This window comes from Sus scrofa, chromosome 6 (genome assembly GCF_000003025.6).
Source record: "Sus scrofa isolate TJ Tabasco breed Duroc chromosome 6, Sscrofa11.1, whole genome shotgun sequence".
Classification (NCBI taxonomy): Eukaryota; Metazoa; Chordata; class Mammalia; order Artiodactyla; family Suidae; genus Sus; species Sus scrofa.
This window is the reverse complement of record NC_010448.4, coordinates 19,374,773-19,393,568: the sequence shown is the minus strand read 5'-3', so window position 1 is coordinate 19,393,568 and position 18,796 is coordinate 19,374,773. Positions and strand designations below refer to the sequence as shown.

The window sequence follows — 18,796 nt, the reverse complement described above, 5'->3', positions numbered from 1 at the left end:
TCGTTCAGCGCGGTCCCGCCGCTTCCGCAGAGACACGCTCAGAGCGCCGCCTGCTGCTCGGAGGCCAGGCTGCTCCGACGTTTTCTACCCTCAACCTACTTCAAAAGGCACCAGGTTCAACCATTTAGAAGGCGACTTAGTAAAACATGCACACGCCCTTGACTCCACAGAAACACTTCTAGAAATTCATATGAGAAGTGCGTGCAGTTGTAAGCAAAGATACATGTACAAGGATGTTCATTGCAGCACTATAACAAAAAACGATAAATAAAACGGATTGCCCACTGACACAGACCTGGTTAAATATACATAGGAATACTATAACAGTGTTTTTGGGGTAGGTTGTTTGGGGGTTTTGGGGGGTTTTGGGGGGGTAGGGGGGGTTGGCATGTGAAAGTTCCTGGGCCAGGGATCAAACCCATGACACAGCAGCAACCTGAGCCACTGCACTGACAACAAAAGGCCTTTAACTATATATATTTTTTTCTTTCTCCTTTTTAGGGGTGCACCTATGGCACATGGAAGTTTCCGAGCTAGGGGTTGAATTGGCACTGCAGCTGCCAGCCTATGCCACAACCATAGCAACACCGGATACTTAACCCACCCACGGAGGCCAGGAATCAAACCTGAGTCCTCATGGATACTAGTCAGGTTCTTAACCCACTGAGCCACAATGGGAACTCCCAACAATAATGTCTTTTAATGAGGTTTGTACACTGATGGAGGAACAAAAAGACAGTCAGTCCTCCCTATCCAAGGGTTCTTCAAGAAGACTGAAAGAAAAAAAAAAGTCCATAGAGTTCCAAAAAAGCAAAACTTAAAAATTTGCTCACACCCAGCAAATATTTACATAACATTAAACATTGTATTAAGTACTATAAGCAATCTAGAGATGATTTGAATTATGTGGATGTGTGTGGATTATATGCAAATCTTATGCCATTTTATATAAAAGAATTGAGCATCCAGATTTTGAGAGGGGACGGGGGAGTTCTAGAACCAAAAGCCCAAAAGACTGAGGGATGACAATACTTTACATGTACTTAGCAAAATTTGCTTGAGTGATAGGTTTATACCCTTTCCCTTCCACTCCTAAGTCTGGATCATGCACTTTTGACACTGCAGGAAGATGCAGTTCTCTTCAACCTATCACCTCCAGTTCTGCGGAGGTGGGTGGGTTATGATCTCTTCATCTCTGCATCTCCAGTGCCTGGCAGTGTGTGTCACCCAGGGGCAATGTACGACAAAGAATTATGCAAGTCCCCTAAACAGTCCCCCTAGAGAGAAGTTTGAATAGGCCTCAAAAAGGTGGCAGGAGCTCACACAGAGAAGCCCTAAAATAGAACTTGGCAGGTGACAGCATTTAGGGGGCAGAAGAAGAGTAATCTCCTACAGAGGAGAGAAAGGAAGAGCACTGAGGGGGTCCCTGCTCCACAGCCTGTGTCATCTCAGTAAATTAAGAATCAAATTGTCTGCTGAGTGCAAGAGGCATGCTATAAAGGATAAAGGAGAGAATGGAATGAAATTTGAAATAGCTACTGCTGAGAGGTTGACAGAAAGTCGAGATAAAAGGCTTAGGGAGGTGCAGAAAGGGCCCAGAGGAAGGCCCACAAGAAGAGATGGGAAGTTCCTACTTAGCTTGTTATCTCCCTCATGAATATTCCGTCTAGTTAGGTAGGAAACAGCAAAGCAGAAGACAGAGGCTTCGAGATCCTGTGGATCCCCAAATGCTTAAGCCCTAACCCCTAATGTGAGGGGGTGAGGTCAGGAGGGCAGGACTCATGAAGTTAGCGTCCCAATACGAACAGGAAGAGACAGCTCCCTCTCTCTCTCCCGTGTGAGAATATAAAGAGAAGGTGGCCACCTTCATTCAAGTCAGGAAGAAAGCGCTCATCAAGAACCGTATTGGCTGGCACTGTGATCTTGGACTTCCCAGCTTCCAGAACTGTGAGACATTTTGTCACAGCAGCCTAAGCAGACAAATATAAGAGTTAACTAGACTTAAAAAAGAGAGCCCAAGAGTTCCTGCTGTGGTGCTGTGGGTTAAGCATCTCACTGCAGTGGCTTAGGTCATTGCAGAAGCACGGGTTCGATTCCTGGTCCAGCACTGTGGGTTAGAGGGTCTGGTGTTGCCATAACTATGGCGAAGATCACAGCTGTGGCTCATATTCAATCCCTGGCCCAGGAACTTCCACATACCACGGGTGCACCATAAAAACAAATTAATTTTTTAAAAAGAGGGAGGAGTTTCTGCTGTGGCTTAGCGGTAATGAACCCAACTAATATCCATGAGGATGCAGGGTTCGATCCCTGGCCTCGCTCAGTGGGTTAAGGATCCAATGTTGCCATGAGCTGTGGTGTAGGTCAAAGACGCAGCTTGGATCCTGCGCTACTGTGGCTGCGGTGTAGGCCAGCAGCTGCAGCTCCAATTCGACCCCTAGCCTGGGAGCTTCCACATGCTGCTTGTGCGGCCTTAAAAAGAAAAAAAAAGGGGGGCAGGGAGGAGAAGCGCAGTCAGTTGAGACACTGACAATTAGTAAAGCTAGCAACTGTGTCAATGAAACAGAAACAGGAGGTGCCAAAGGAACTAATAGTGGTGGCGGGGGAGGGGGGGTTGCACAGCAGGGAAAGGCCATCACCCACATTGTACTGATGGGAAGCCTGGGCCCACACATACGGAGCTGTCACAACTTCCCAGTAATATCAGGCAGCGCTAGGACCAGAACCCCAGGTCTGCTAGCTTCCAGCCTTTTCCTCAACACTGCTGTCTCCCTCTGGGGTCTTGGACACCTGCCGTGGTTTGTATGGAAACTACCTACACAACAGGAAATTGCTTCAAACGTATTTATTATAATTTTTACAGACTCTAAGTTCACTAATAATCCTGCAACATGTGCTAGTGTAACTCAACAAGGGGCCAGGCATCACACCTCTGACCAGGTTGAGCACACTGTCCAGCAGGCACCTGTCTCAAGTGAGGCAGCTTGCTGAGGGGGTTCCCAGGTGCAGCATCTCAGGATGCCAGAGAAAGGAAAGGCAGCACAGAACCCTCTGGGTGTACAGGTCTGTGCTGTGCTGTAGAGGAGCTGCCACCTGGGGTGACTTCAGACCCTGATTCCAACTTGGAGCCCCACAGAGCACTTCTGGGGAGGTTAAGACACGATCAAGCTGCCTGAGAGGCCACGACAGGAACGTGCTGGGTTTCTGTGGTCAGGATGCTTGAGTGTTGCGTTTTCCAATCACACGGCTGAGGTGCTGAAAGGCATCGGGAGGCCTGGCCTGGTGTTATGAACTGAAGTGTCCCAACCCCAGGCTCTGACTGTATCCTCCAGTGCCCTGGTTTGCAGGAGGCTGTGGTAGTATGATAGATCCTTCTGTGTGTTCTCGTTAACGCCCTGTTCCGTGGACGGCACCTCATACATTTCAAAGCCCTTTAAATATATCCACGGGTTTTCTTCTGGGCACTCTAGCTTACGTCCCTGCTTGCTCACCGACGCTGGTTTAGGCCTGTTAAGTTCTTGAGCTGATAAAGGGATGGAAAAAGAGAGTGATGAGACTTCGCCCTACGCCTAGGACTTCAAGGGGAGAGATCTGGGTTTTCAAAGCCGCGCGTGTGGTTATGATGAGATCCGACATACCAGGGTCCTGGGAGCCAGTACTGTCTCTTGATGCCAGTGAAAAATACAGAAGTGGGGTATCTGGGATCTACTGGTTGGAAGACTACATGGGGTCAGTGACAAATGTAGGAATCACAGGGCTGGAGCCGGAGGGGCAGGGATGAGCTGGGCAGTACTCACCGTCACCGCCGCACCCATGAGTCCTTGCACCAGTGCCTCTCCGGTGGACTTCACCTAGGAGGAGTCAGGTTGGGTTCTCTTAAGTCCCCACCCCTGGCTCAAAGGGGAGACAGGGAGGACAAATCAGTAGGCCTACTGGCCGCAACAGGTAGAGTCAAGAGGGCCCATTTACTGGAGGGAGAGCCCATGGATGACACAACACAAACAGGCCACGTGTGGCTTGTAGGGAAGGGCTGGGATGAAGAACAGCCAGTCAGGTCCCCTGGGAAGGCCCTGAGGATTGTCACCTGGGGCCAAAGGGGAGCAAAGGAACAGACAGGTGACCAGTGTGGCCCAAGAAGAACAGTGAGGAAGCTTCCCAAAGGCTTAGCCCCCAGTTACCTGCTTGGCAGTGTGGCCCATGTTCATTGCATCGTTAATCCGGTTTTCCAGGAAGCGCCACGTGTCCTCAAAGTCTGGGGAGGAGTCCTGCATCATCACCAGCTCTGTCGTATTGTAGATGCCAGCCAGCACTGCACGGCGGGTGTACCAGTTAAACTGCCAAGAAACCCATCCAGCAAGGTGGGTCATCACTGCTGCTGTGGGTTGGGGGAAGTCTGAGGTAGTTCCTACCCAAAGCCACTGGCACTCATGGGCTCCCCCACCCCATTTCTTCTTTCCCTCATGGATACACATGGCCCTCGGGACGAGACTGCTGTTCCCGAACTGAGCTAGGCATCAGGATCACCCAAGAGCCTAAAAAGGCAAGCTCCTGGGCCCAACCTCCTAGAATTGAGAGTCAGTAGGTCTGACGTACAGGCCAGGACCTGGATGTTTAATAAGCGTCCCATGTGATTTTGCTACATCCACTCGGCTTTGGAAACACTGGTGACAGCCTAAGTCTCAGGACACCTAAGCTCTGGGGAGGCTCTACGGTCAGCCTGTTAGGACCAAACCCTGGAGCGTTCATCAGTGTAACAGCATCACGGACAGACTGGAACACCCGTGAGGAGCTGCGAGTTCAAGGCCTGCAGCAACTTTTGACTGTCCTGGCCAACCATGCTTCAGAACACTAGCTCAGCTGCTTCATGTTTTATCCCTCTAATTTCTTTGCTAACTTCATTTTTCTATCATCTCTGTTGGTGGTATATTCCCACATGAGGGAAGTTTATTAAAGTACTTTGTTAGAATGGTGGTGGGAACATCTCTGCCTCCCAGCCTGGATTTCACAAAAATACAACCACATGTTAATTTCTTTTATGAAGGTGTGTGTATATATATATGTACATATATATGTATATATTTTAAAAATTTCCTACCAGAAATATCATAGCATTAACAAGTCAGATTCTTTCCTGGGGCCTGTTTAAAGGCTTATTGATCTCTCAGCAAAGCAGGCCAAGATAAGCTTGCAGGGCGGTTTCTTTTTAAAGCAATGGGTGTCTCCATGGCATTTTTTTTTTTTTTTAATTTTAAGCAGTCTCATGAAAGACACGCATTGATAAAGTCTGCTACAGAATCTAGATCTAGGAGACTGAGGGGGAGATGATTATAAATGGCAGCCAAATCACCAGGCCCTATGATGCCCTGTGTCACCACTATGGGGCGGGGGGCGGGGGAGGAACAGCACTGGTTTGTGGCTCCAACACTGGTCCCTAAATGAAGATGACCTAGATCCCACTGTGCCTGCTGAGGGCCCTCTTCATACCTTAGTCTCTCCTTCCTAAGATGGGAATGGCACTGCAGTCCCCCTGAAGGGAACTGTGATCAAAGAAATCGCACAAACTTAACCCAAGCCTTTCTCGGTAACCTGTGGGCTCGCCGAAAGCACTCACATCCGTGGACTGGTCCCCAGCGTAATGCCACATGTCGTCCACCATGCTGGTGAGCAGGCTCAGGCCGGACGGGATGTTGTGAGGGAGCATGAGGATGCTGAGGGCCTGAGGGGAGGACAGAGGAAGAGGCACTGCACACCAGTGGGGGTATGAAAGGGGCCCGCCCGGCCTGCCTTCAGAGACCCACCATCTTCACCCGCTGGCATGAGCTCCTGGGGGCTAACGACCCCGACCTTGGCTGATGGGAGCCAGGGCAGAGCCGAGCCTCAGCCGGCCCTCTCAGACTCTCAGCACCGAGTATGAGGACTGGGGCATGCAGACACTCAGGTCTAGCCTGGTGGCTTTAAGCACTGAGTGTAAGACTGGGGAAGGCACCCCATTCTGCAACGTGGAGAAAGGAGCAGAGGTGGGAGGGGAGTCTGGGGGTAGTTGCTAAGCCCAAATCCTAGGCCTCTCCCAGAGTGCAGCGGTCGTCCTGCCCTTGATGCCCCGATGCAGCCTCATGAGGAACTCCTCCCCTTCTTTTTTTTTTTCCCCTTTTAACTGAAAAAAACTCCAGAAACCAAAAATCCTTCAATACAATTGATGGCACAACCCAGAGATGCCTCTATTAGCAGACATTGACTCCTGAGAGTACAAGGCCTGCTACTTGGCCAACTCTAAAATCCACAGGCTGTGGCCCACGGGAGCCGGTCGGAGGCATCCCGGATTGGCTGGAAGGTTTTCTCCAAGTAGCCCAGAAGGAAACAGGCTGAATAAGGAGGCAGCCAGGGCCTAATACACCCATTGCGCTGCTTTAAATGCGAGGGGGAATGAGTCAAGCCGGAGGTCTGGAAGCCGAGTGTGGGCAAGGAATGGCTATGGCCGGCTGTACTCCCTCACACCTGGGCCGCCGCCGTGAGGCACATGGCTGGTGTTCAAATGTCTGGCAAGTGACTGATGGAAATGATATGCTCAAGTCCCCCAGCTGGCCAGAGGACACAAGGTGATCTGGGGGTCCTCTCAGTTCTGCTGTGCTTTGCCTTTTTCTTTTTTCAGCTATACCTGTGGCACATGGAAGCTTGCGGGCCAGGGATCAAACCCAAGCTGGAGCATGACCCACACCACAGCTGCGGCAACCCCAGATCCTTAACCCTCTGCGCCGGGCCTGGGATCGAACTGGTGCCTCCACAGACAAGCTGGATTGTTAACCCACAGTGCTGTGGGAATTCTCTGCTTTGACTTTCTGAAGGAATGGCTTACACTGTGACACACTTTGAAAAAAAGGAGCTTCAGGAAAGGGAGGAAAAGCCCTTGGAATGAATACTCCAATTCTCAAAGCACCACGGTGACATAATGAAAAAAAGTCCCAGCCTCCCAAGATCTAGAACATGACAAGATAATGGATAATGGCCAGTAAAATCTTCTGACTTTTCTAATCTCCTTCACGGATTCCTCCTCACTGAAGACCTGGTGGCACACTCAGGCCACTAAGACTCCACAAGGGTGTGATCTAGGACCCAGGCCACTCAGGTTTCCTGGAACCAAGACAAAGATGGCTCAGAGGTCCTCTCTTTGGCAAATCTGAAACCTAGCGCTACCAAGTGTGCTGTGTCTCCCTGGGCTTGTGGAGATTGGCGAGCTGACTTCTGAACAGTGGGCAGGGCCCCCTGCGTGAAGGTGCTGAAGCCCATAAACACGAATATGCAGTTGCCCTGGGGCCCGGCTGTGGACTCTGTACCCGGGGCCAATGCTCAATGTACGGGATCAGCATTCTCAGTCTGGTTTCTACAGCATCCTTCAGGAACTGGTCTGTCTTCTTCTTCCTGGAAGGGGGAAAAGAAAACAGTATGTCTCTGGGTCAAAGGCACGGGCGTGGGCTACACGGTTTACTCAGCCCCAGCAGGGAGGGTCCTACCAGCAACAAATGAGACAGGCAGCTGCCTTTCAGTCCCAGCAGAGCAGCAGGGCTGCTCACTGCTACGCTTTTGAGCCTGCTTGGATTGGCTTCCTGGGGACAGCTGCTAGGGCCTGAGGTCCCTCGCTCCTTAGTTGCCACCATGAGCAATGATGCCACAGGACTTACTCTGCCTGGCCCAGCTGAACCAGCTTCTGCTCCTCTTCCAGCACACGGGTGAGCCGGGCGTTGCACTGGGTCACAAAATGCAGTATCAGCTCACTGCCATCATTCCCAAACATGCTGGCGGCCGCGGTGGAGAGACCCAGAGACTACAAAGGGAAAGGGGGAGAGGAGAGGCAGGAAAGCGGTGGGTGGGTGCAGCGCGCATCTGCTGTCTGCTCATCCCTAGTGCCCCTTCTCCTAACGGCAGCTTGGTTGTCAGTGGGACAGCCCCACTCTTCATTCCCGGTCCGCATGATCAGGGTGCCCCTCTGCACTCTGTCCAGCCTGTGGGTGTGACACAAAGCAGGGGATCCAGACCTGGATAAGTGGAGCTCACAGCAACTAGTTCGGGGCTGTGCCCGGGACCAAACCCCAGCCCTAAGAGGCTGCCTCCAGACTCTGCGAGTCCTGATGGGAAAGACGTACTCTCTTTTGCGGCTGCTGAGCCGTTTTTAGTTCTGCCTGGGAAGCCCCGCAGAGAATGAAGCTCACAGAGAAGCAAAGCAGAAATGCTGGAGAGACAGTTCCCAGCAGCACAAGCTAAGAACGTGGTGCCAGATCTACTCCTAGACTCCTCTGCTACTAAATGAGCCAAAACACTCCCTTTCTTGCTTGAGCCAGTTGAGTTCTGACACTGGTAACCTAGAATTGTAACCATTATTAAAGGGCTCAGGGGAGTTCCCTGGTGGCCTAGCAGTTAAGGACTCAGCATTGTCACTGCTGAGACCTGGGTTTGATCCCTGGTCCAGGAACTTCCACATGCTGCAGGTGCAGCCCAAAAAGGTGTGGGGGGTAGGGGGGTTCAGGAAAAGCACCTGTAACTCTCTCTTCCGCAACAACTCATTTCACCTAAATCTCTTGGAAAGTAGATCTCTCAATTGTTTAAAAGAAAAAAAAAAAAAAACAACCCACAAACTTTTCTTAATGAGTTGTGAGGAAGTTAACAAAGCCAGAGTTCCTGCCATGGCGCAGTGGAAACGAATCCGACTAGGAACCATGAGGTTGCAGGTTCAATCCCTGGCCTTGCTCAATGGGTTAAGGATCCGGCGTTGCCATAAGCTGTGGTGTAGGTTGTAGACTCGGCTCAGATCTGGCGTTGCTGTGGCTCCAGCTCAGGCTGGCAGCTGTAGCTTCGATTAGACCCCTAGCCTGGGAACCTCCATATGCCTCAAGAGTGGCCCTTAAAAAGCAAAAAAAAAAAAAAAGAAGAAGAATTAGTTTACAAAGCCACTGAGACCATTTACTATCCCTGATATACAGCAATCACTGCTAAAGGCAGAACCCTGATGGCAGCAGGGACAAAAGACAAACAAGGAACAAAAAACCTATCCACTCTATGAATTCCCACTGTTGGGAGTAGGGAAAGTGACTGTTCTGGTGGGAGTAGACGGCCTTTTTGGAGAGCAGTTTGGCGAAACTCACATCACCATCAGAGTAGCAGCAGCATCAACACTAAGGGCGCCTGCAAGCTCACTGTGTGCCTGTGTCGCTGAGCGTGGAGGAGGTGGGGCCCAGCGAGCCACACTGCTGGCTCCATGTTAGCTCTGCCGACAGACCGCTAGAGGGAGACTGCGAGGCTCGAGTGGGGGGTACTGACTGCTGATGGCTCCCTGTCTGCTAGTGGTTGCCGTGAGCAGGAGCCTTCCTCCCTGAGGCTGCAGTTGTGTCCAGTTCAGCAGCTGAACCTAGTGGGCAGTATTCCCAGCACTTGCAGAACTAGTTTCATCTGGCCACCATCCTCTTCTTGCCCACCCTCCCCCATCCGCTCCACCATTTCTCCAACCCCCAGAGGGCAGGCTCCAGCCCCAAGGGACCCTTCCTCCAAGCTCCGCGACATCAGCACCAGCTGAGTAGCACCCCCTCCTCAGGAGTCTGAGCTTCATCTCCACAGACTCTCTATCGAGCTTATAGTTTGAATCATTCCAACTCTTCCCTCTGTTCCCTTAGCCCTGGGATGGGAGCTACTCCCTGCAGGTGCTCCCTCAATGGTACCTTACTGTTCTTTTTATCCTCTTGGTACCATCACATCTAGTTAACGTCACATCTAGTTATCTAGTTAACAATTCTTTTTGTTTGTTTGGTCTTGGTTTTGGTTTTTTTAGGGCCACACTTGCAGCATATAGAAGTTCCCAGGCTAGGGGTCGAATTGGAGCTGCAGCCACCAGCCTACACCACAGCCACAGCAACATGAGATCCAAGCCGCATATGTGACCTACACCACAGCTCTGGGCAACACAGGATCCTTAGCCCACTGAGCAAGGCCAGGGATTGAAATTGCATCCTCATGGATGCCAGTCAGGTTTGTTACCGCTGAGCCATGACAGGAACTCCTAGTTAACAATTCTTCAGTTAAATTCTATCTGGATAACTAGTGTGATTTCTTCTGATTGATGCACTTCCTCAAAGACCAACTCCACTTCTCAGAATTTGTCCTAAAGAAACCAACCAGAAATGTACTTAAATATATCATACAAACAGGTTTATAATACTTTAAAAAATGGAAAAAACCCAAATGTTATTAACTGAGTTCGAGTAAATACAATAGGGATTACACAGCCATGTGAATGGAGATATGCAGAAGGGAAAAAACCAGTCAACCATGGACTACTCAGCGGAATTAGATTGTTCTAAACAATCCTGTTCCATCTCGGTCCTCTAACTGGTTCCATGCCTTTCTACAATGATTCAAACCTTCTTGGCTACCTCCAAACCTGTGTCTCCTCCTACTCTTTCCTAACTCCAGGGTCATGAGACAATGACACCTACTCCACAGAGAAAACAGAAGCCATTTCCTGGGAACTCCTTAAAGGTTCTTCTAGAAACTAAACTTGCAGGTGTCTTCTCCAACTTTGCAGCAAATACATCGAAGGTCAGTCTTCCCACCTGTTTTCTGGATTTCATAACCTCCTATTTTTATTTTATTTTCCTTTTTATGGCTGTACCTGCGGCATATGGTAAGTTCCCAGGCTAAGGGTCAAATCTGAGCTGCATCTGCAACCTACACCACAGCTTGGAGCAACGCTGGATCCTCATATTTTTAAATTAGCCACTTTCTCTGTGCCCATCACCCTTGCTTCTGCACCCTCCCGCCAGTATGCAAACATGCTCAGGCTTCCATCCATTTTCCCTGCTTGGTACACTAGCCCTCGTCTACCCCCCACAGCCAAACACCTCTCCACTTCCTTACCTTCTACTCACTCCTCAACCTACCCCATCGTTTCTGACCCGTACTCCCTCCCGCAGTAACAACCATCTAGGTGCTTCATCCACATTCTCCTGCTTTGCCTGCAGCGTCAGGCTCCTACTCTTAAGTCTTCTTTGCCAGCTCACCCTGTTCCACCCACCCTTAAATGTCAGAGGACCTAGACGCCTCTCTTTTCACATGACTCTCCAGACACACTCATGCCACGCTAGGCAATCTCACTCACTTCAGTGATTTAATTTGTACAAATGCTGAAAATGCCCCAACATACACTCTAGTCCGGGCACCTCCTCCAGTTTCAGACCTGTATGCTTGAGGTCTCCTGTTGGCTGAACCCAAGACCCCTCATCCTCAACAATGACTGTATCCACGATCTTTCCTCAGACCTGATTCTCTTCCATTGGCCTTAATCTATGAAAACAGCACCACCATGTACCCAGACGTGCAAACTGGCAACTCTGGTGTCATTCTGTCACTCCCTCCTACGTCATCCTATCACCAAATCCATCAGCTCCACCTTCACTGCTACTGCTCGCGGTCAGAAAGCTCTCATCTCTCCTGGATGACTGGCAGCAGTCCCCAGGGACTCTCTCTACCTCCAATCCATTTTTCAACTAGCAGCCAAAATAGTGGTTTTGAAATGTCAAATTTAATCCTGTATCTCCAATTATTCTTAGAATAAAAGAAAGCCTTGCCTGATTTGGCTTCAACTGACCCTCCCTCAGCCTCGCTCAGCTCAGATCTCTTCCATCACTCTGACGGGATGGTTCTCTTTGCTTCCTCTATGTGCAGGCTTCTTTCCACTCTGCACAGGCTGTTTCTGTCTGAACTTGTCTGGCCCCTACTCCCACCAAACCAGGTAAAGTCTACTCATTCCTTAGCTCTCAGTTCAAAAGCCTTTCCTCACCACGTTCTCGCCCCACTCCATACCAGACCCTCCACTGTGGGTCTCAAGAGCACCTTTTCCTGAGAGCACTGAGCACATTCTATAAATACGTGTTTGTATATATCTGACTAACGTGGCCACACTGAAGTTCATCAGGGGCAGAACTGTGTCCATCTTGACCATTATGATGTCCCTAGGACCTAACATACTCTTTGTTCAATAAATATTTAAAGAATGAATGAGTAATAAATGAAAGCTTTTTTTTTTTTTTTTGTCTTTTGTCTATTTAAGGCCGCACCCATGGCACATGGAGGTTCCCAGGCTAGGGGTCGAATCAGAGCTGCAGCCGCCAGCCTACACCACAGCCACAGCAACGTGGGATCCAAGCCACATTTGCGACCTACACCACAGCTCATGGCAATGCCGGATCATTAACCCACTGAGCAAGGCCAGGGATCAAACCCGTGTCCCCAGGATACTAGTCAGGTTTGTTAACCACTGAGCCACCACAGGAACTCCAGGTTTTTTTTTTTAATTTGAAAGAACAGATATCAAAATGTTGACCTTTGGTTATCACAGATGGATTTTTTTGTTCTCTTTTACATCTGTTTGTATTTTTTTTTTTTTTTTTTTTTTTTTTTTTGGCCGTGTCCATGGCACGCAGAAGTTGCGGGGCCAGGGACTGAACCCATACCACAGCAGGGACAACGCTGGATCCTTAATCTGCTGAGCCACCAGGGAACTCTAATATATCCGTCTGTATTGTTCAAAGTTCTCACAGTAAGCACACAGTGGAGTCATACAGTATACACATTTCAGTTACATGACTTCTGTTACCCTATGTGCTCTTGGGAGAGTGAGAGAAGACAAGAGAGACGATACAGTTAAGCAAAGCAGCAAAGTTGCCCATTGCTCCATTTCATGTGCAGATATTCTGCTCGCTTCCGATGGAAGATGTGAACCTGTAATTCCGCCAATCTCCATCCTCAAAGACCTCTCACAGGATAGTACCTGGCTCTGCCTGATGATCCTGCACCATGGGGCCTAAACACAAGCCTATGGCTTAATCTTAAGCATCAGTCTGTTCCAAAGCAGGACAAAAGACTGACTGTTAGACTTCTGAGAAAAATGCGATGTGCTGGTCTCCAAGGTGGTGCCTTCTTGGGAGTTTTCAAACGTCATATTTCATCATTTCTTTCTTTTTTTTTTTTTTTTTTTTTTTTTGGTCTTTTTCCAGGGACGCACCTGCAGAATATGGAGGTTCCCAGGCTAGGGGTCTGATCAGAGTTGTAGCTTCCAGCCTATGCCACAGCCACAACAATGGCAGATCCAAGCCACACCTGCAACCTACACCACAGCTCATAGCAATGCCGGATCCTTAACCCATTGAGCAAGGCCAGAGATTGAACCTGCAACCTCATGGTTCCTAGTTGGATTCGTTAACCACTGAGCCACAACGGGAACTCCCTTCATCATTTCTAAGATGCACATATTCTCCTCATTTTAAATAATCACTGTGAATTGTACTACTGATGATATCATAATTTGATAGCATTTTTTCTTTTTTCGTGATGCATTAAGTAATAGTGCTTCTTACAGTCAATGGTATCTTAGAGGCAATGAAATAGGGTTGTTTTGATTACAGGCATTTTTTTTTTTTGGCTTTTTAGGGCCATACCTGCGGCACATGGAACTTCCTAGGCTAGAGGACGAATCAGAGCTACAGCTGCTGACCTACACCACAGCCACGGCAATGTGGAATCCAAGCCACATCTGTGACCTACACCACAGCTCACAGCAATGCTGGATCTTAACCCACTGAGCGAGGACAGGGATCAAATCTGCATCCTCATGGATACTAGTTGGGCTCATTACTGCTGAGCCACAATGGGAACTTCTGATCCAGGCAATTTTTGCCTAACGAGCTGCCTTTAGACTAACTCTTGCCGGACGCGGTGGTGTGCACCTATAGTTCCAGCTACTCGGGAGGCTTAGGATGGAGAACTGCTTGAGTCCAGGAGTTCTGGGCTGCAGTGCCCTATGCCATCGGGTGTCCGCACTAAGTCTGGCATCAATACGTTGACCTCTCCGGAGTGGGGGGCCACCAGGTTGCCTACGGAGGGGTGAACTGCCCCAGGTCAGAAACGGAGCAGGTGGAAACTCCTGTGCTGATCAGCAGTGGAACTGTGCCTGTGAACAGCCACTGCACTCCAGCCTGGGCGACACAGCAAGACTCTGTCTCTTTTGAGCACCCAAGAATGAATTTTTTGAACGCTCAAGAAATAAATGATCTCAGTAGAATCTAACTTTCAAGACCAACTCCGTGGTATGTTCTTTTTATATTAAAAAACAATTTAAAAATAAAGCCATTTCTACCCTACTGGGAAAAAATAAGCAAACAAACCCAAAAAATCTTGCAGCTGTGAGGCACTCCAGGGCTCTGAGCTGGGCCCTCCCTCTGGCTGGTGGGACTCCCCCCTCGCTGACCTTGGCCAGGCTGCCCCGCCCTCACCCATACACACCTTGGCTCCTTCCGCAATTGCCTCTGCTGTCCACCCATGGGCAGGCACGAACTCCAGGGCTGCCGTCAGGATGCGGTGTTGCAGCTGCTCCTCGCTCTCGTAGCCCTCTTCCTCCTCACCGCCCTGGTCTGTGTACCTGAGTCCCGAATCCAAGAGAGACATGGGGATGGAGCCCAGCCCACCTCATCTGGGCTGCCTACTGCCTGGCATGCAAAATGTGCCTGGCCAGAAACCACAGACTCTGTGTTTCCTCTCAGCACGTGCTAGGAGGGCATCTACTTTTCTGTCAGTATCAGTGTTTGAATGCCAACAGGGTAAACTCCTCTCATCCTTCCCCTCCCTTGGAGTCAGACGGAAAGGAACCAGTGAGCAAGGAGGTCATGTGATGGGAAGCCACCTGCTCTCACAGCACCCTGGGTCTCCTGGCTTATAGCCAGAGCTCACTGTTTCTTCATCTGGATTTGAGCCCAACTCCATGAGGACAGGGACAACAGCTACATTATTCACAGGACCTGGTACAAAGTAGATCCTCAAATAGTATCTGGTGAATTAAAATGAAAAGTACTGGAGTTCCCACTGTGGCACAGTGGGTTAAGAATCCGACTGCAGCACAGATTCGATCCCCGGCCCCGTGCAGTGGATCAAAGGATCCAGCATTGCCACAGCTGTGGTATAAGTTGCCCCTGTGATTCGGATTCCTGGCCTGGGAACCCGCATATGCGGTAGGTGCAGCCATTTATAAATAAATAAATAAATAAATAAATAAATAAGGGAGTTCTGGGAGTTCCCATCGTGGCGCAGTGGAAACGAATCCGACTAGGAACCATGAGGTTGTGGGTTTGATTCCTGGCCTCGCTCAGTGGGTTAAGGATCCAGTGCTGCCGTGAGCTGTGGTGTAGGCCGCAGATGTGGCTCGGATCTGGCATTGCTGTGGCTGTGGTGTAGGCCGGCATCTGTAGATCTGATTAGACCCCTAGCCTGGGAACCTTCATATGCTGCTGGTGCGGCCCTAAAGAGACACAAAAAAGGGGGGGGGATTTCCCACTGTGGCGCTACAAGATGGTTGGTGTCTCTGTAACACCAGGATGCAGGTTCGATCCCTGGCCTGGCACAGTGAGTTAAAGGATCCGGCAACAGCATAGGTTGCACTGCAGCTGTGACCTGATCCCTGGCCTGGGAATTCCATATGCCACGGGGTGGCCAAAAAAGAAAAAAAAATTAAAAAAAAAAAAAAAAAGGAGAGAAAGAAAAAAAGTACTTTCATTGGAAGACCATAAAAATCACTGGGAGCACTCTAATTTCAGAGCTAGAGGAACTTCTCAGTGGCAGGATTAAGACAAAACATTTAATGGAGATGTAAATTATTATCTCCTTTCTGGAGGGCCCCACATATGTACAAAATGTTAAATGTGCGTATCTGGGAGTTTCTGTTGTGGCTCAGTGGTAACGAATCCAACCAGTATCCATGAGAACGTGGGCTCAATCCCTGGCCTCACTCAGTGGGTTAGGGATCTAGCATTGCCATGAGCTGTGGTGTAGGTCACAGATGCGGCTTGGATCTGGCATTGCTGTGGCTCTGGCGTAGGCCGGAAGCTACAGCTCCAACTTGACCCCTAGCCTGGAAACCTCCATATGCCCTGGGTTCAGTCCTAAAAGGCAAAAAAAAAAAAAAAAATGCATATCCTTTGACTCAGTACTTCCACCACTAAGAGAATCACACAACATTATTATATTATTTTTCATATCAGTGAGGGAAATCTAAATATCCATCAATAAAAAATAGGTCAAATAAATTTTGGTAGTGTCCTCTGCTGGAATATTACACAACCATGAAAATAATATAGACTGTGAAAGGACATTAAAAATGTACTGTTGGGTAAAAAACACATTCTGGAACAGCATTATGGTGTATAGCATGATTAGTCATTTGTAATACATATTAAGGGGACATATGAAATATGCTTAGAGAAATATCTGAAAGGATAGTCACAAAAATGTCAGCAGAGTTATTTCTGGGTTTGTGATTTCTAATAATTTGCAGTTTTATTTTTGTAAACTTCTTTGTGTTGTTTAGATGTTTTAGAATGTACAGGCACCATTTTCATAAAACAAACAAAACAAAGACAGTCTTGAAAATGAAGAAAGGTGTGAAGGGGATAGAGAGGGGAAAGGGAAGAGAGAGAGTCACCCAAGCAAGCCAAGTGGCCAGAAATGGGTGGACTGGGGTTCTGGGGCCTACCTGGGGGGTGAATGAGAAGACTCCGGACTGGGTTCTTCAGCACCCCGTGTCTCAGAATGTTGCTGAGAAGAGGGCAGAGGTTGCTGCTTCTGCTGATCTGTGGATCTCAGCTGCACGGCTGAAGCATGGAAGGCACGTGGCACCAGGGCTGCTCGGCAGCGGGACACTGAAACAGAAACTGTCAGTCAGGGACACTCACCAGAGAAGACTCTTTGAGACCCAGAGGGGTCCTAGAGATGGGGAAAAGGAAAAGCAGAGGGAAACCAGAACCATTCATCCAAGACAAAAAGTCTGGGTAAACTGGAAACCTTTCCACATGAAGTGGTGGTAAAGGCGTGAACAAGGAAGCAGAAGACCTGTCTTCTAGGCACATTTCCATCATTCGTTAGCGGTGTGGTAAAGGGCAAACCATTTCATGCCGATGAGCATGACTTTAAAAATATTCAAATGAAGAGTAATGATCCCTATTTACTCAGTGGGAATGTTGTGAGGCCCAAACAAAAAATGCAAGTGACTTGCAAATGTTACATATTTTTCTATCACTGTTACATGGTACATATATTTCTAGCACTGGCCTAGAAATTAGAAGTTCTGAGCACTGATTCCCTAGGGTTTATACGGTACCTTCCATCTGCTTTCTCATCTGCAGTTTTTTTCTTTTTGTCTTTTTGCCATTTCTTGGGCCGCTCCCGTGGCCTATGGAGGTTCCCAGGCTAGGGGTTGAATTGGAGCTGTAGCTGCCAGCCTACACCAGAGCCACAGCAACTCGGGATCCGAGCCGCATCTGCAACCTACACCGCAGCTCACGGCAACACCGGATCGTTAACCCACTGAGCAAGGGCAGGGATTGAACCCGCAACCTCATGGTTCCTAGTCGGATTCGTTAACCACTGCACCACGACGGGAACTTCTGCAGTTTTTTTTTTGGCCACGGCTACAGCATGTGGAAGTTCTGGGGACAGGGATCAAACCCAAGCCACAGTAGCGATACCATGGACGTGAAACGAGCCACTGCAGTGACAACCCCAGATCCTTAACCTGCTCTGCCACAAAAGAACTCCTCATCTGCAATACTGGAGCATCCTATTAACTTCAGCAAAGCACTTTCGGAAAGTACAGTATTGTTTCCTAAGCAAAGGCTCATACTACTTTATTCTTTCGTAACATTTTACTATGAAAAAAAAAATTCAAACGTACAGACAAGTGGAAAGAACTGGTGGCACAGACACCTGTATGTTCACCACCTAAATCCTACATACGTATCCATCACACTCCTCACACCTCAATCCAGCTGATTTTTTTTTTTTGTGTGTCTTTTTTTGCTATTTCTTGGGCCGCTCCCGCGGCATATGGAGGTTCCCAGGCTAGGGGTCTAATCAGAGCTGTACCGCTGGCCTATGCCAGAGCCACAGCAACGTGGGATCCGAGCCGCGTCTGCAACTTACACCACAGCTCACGGCAACACCGGATCCTTAACCCACTGCGCCACGACGGGAACTCCTCAATCCAGCTGATTTTGTGATGCATTTGTTGCAGACTTCAGTATTCTTTCTCTCTAAACAGTTTCAGCATACTTATCATTAACCTGTGTTCCATACTTACTATTCTCTAATTGAGATGACATTTTTATATTCAATGAAATGCACACAGCTTAAACAGGCCAATCCAGAGTTTCGACAAATGTGTACACTGGCCTAACTTGAACCTCTACCTAGAGATCAACATCATCCCAGAAAATTCCCTCTTATTCCTTCCCAGTCACTCCCCAACCACACTGTTCTGAATGTTTCACTCAAGTCTCGTCTGTCCTATAATTTCACCTAAATAGGATGGTGTGGCGTTGCTGTCATGGCTCAGCAGGTTAAGAACCTGACTAGTATCCATGAGGACACAGGTTTAATCCCTGGACTCGCTCAGTGGGTTAAGGATCCAGTGTTGCTGTGAGCTGTGGCGTAGGCTGGCAGCTACAGCTCCAATTTGATCCCTAGCCTGGAACTTCCATATGTGGAGAGTGCGGCCCCAAAAAGACAGAAAAAATAAATAAATAGAATCATACTGTATGTCCTGGGTGAGTAAGACTTCTTTTGCTTAGAATATCTTTTACACTGATTCATATCTTTGTGTAAATCGGTAGGTTACTTTTTTTTTGGCCACACCCACAGTATGTGGAAGCTCCCTGGCCAGGGATCAAACCTGCGTCACAGAAGCAACCTGAGCCATGGCGATGTTGATGCC

At 48.9% G+C, this 18,796-nt stretch overlaps 1 protein-coding gene across 1 annotated transcript in view; it reads right to left on the bottom strand.

The window, feature by feature from the left end:
• Positions 2,831 to 18,796, bottom strand: part of COQ9 (coenzyme Q9) — a 17,687-nt gene continuing 1,721 nt past the window's right edge. Inside the window, exons 2-9 of the mRNA XM_003355802.4 lie at positions 16,562 to 16,727; positions 14,323 to 14,458; positions 7,677 to 7,819; positions 7,332 to 7,416; positions 5,612 to 5,716; positions 4,179 to 4,334; positions 3,798 to 3,851; positions 2,831 to 3,523 (exon numbers count right to left, since the gene is read on the bottom strand). Of these exons, the coding sequence (XP_003355850.1) occupies positions 3,488 to 3,523; positions 3,798 to 3,851; positions 4,179 to 4,334; positions 5,612 to 5,716; positions 7,332 to 7,416; positions 7,677 to 7,819; positions 14,323 to 14,458; positions 16,562 to 16,727 (881 nt within the window). The 3' untranslated portion in view covers positions 2,831 to 3,487. The remainder of the gene's footprint in view (positions 3,524 to 3,797; positions 3,852 to 4,178; positions 4,335 to 5,611; positions 5,717 to 7,331; positions 7,417 to 7,676; positions 7,820 to 14,322; positions 14,459 to 16,561; positions 16,728 to 18,796) is intronic.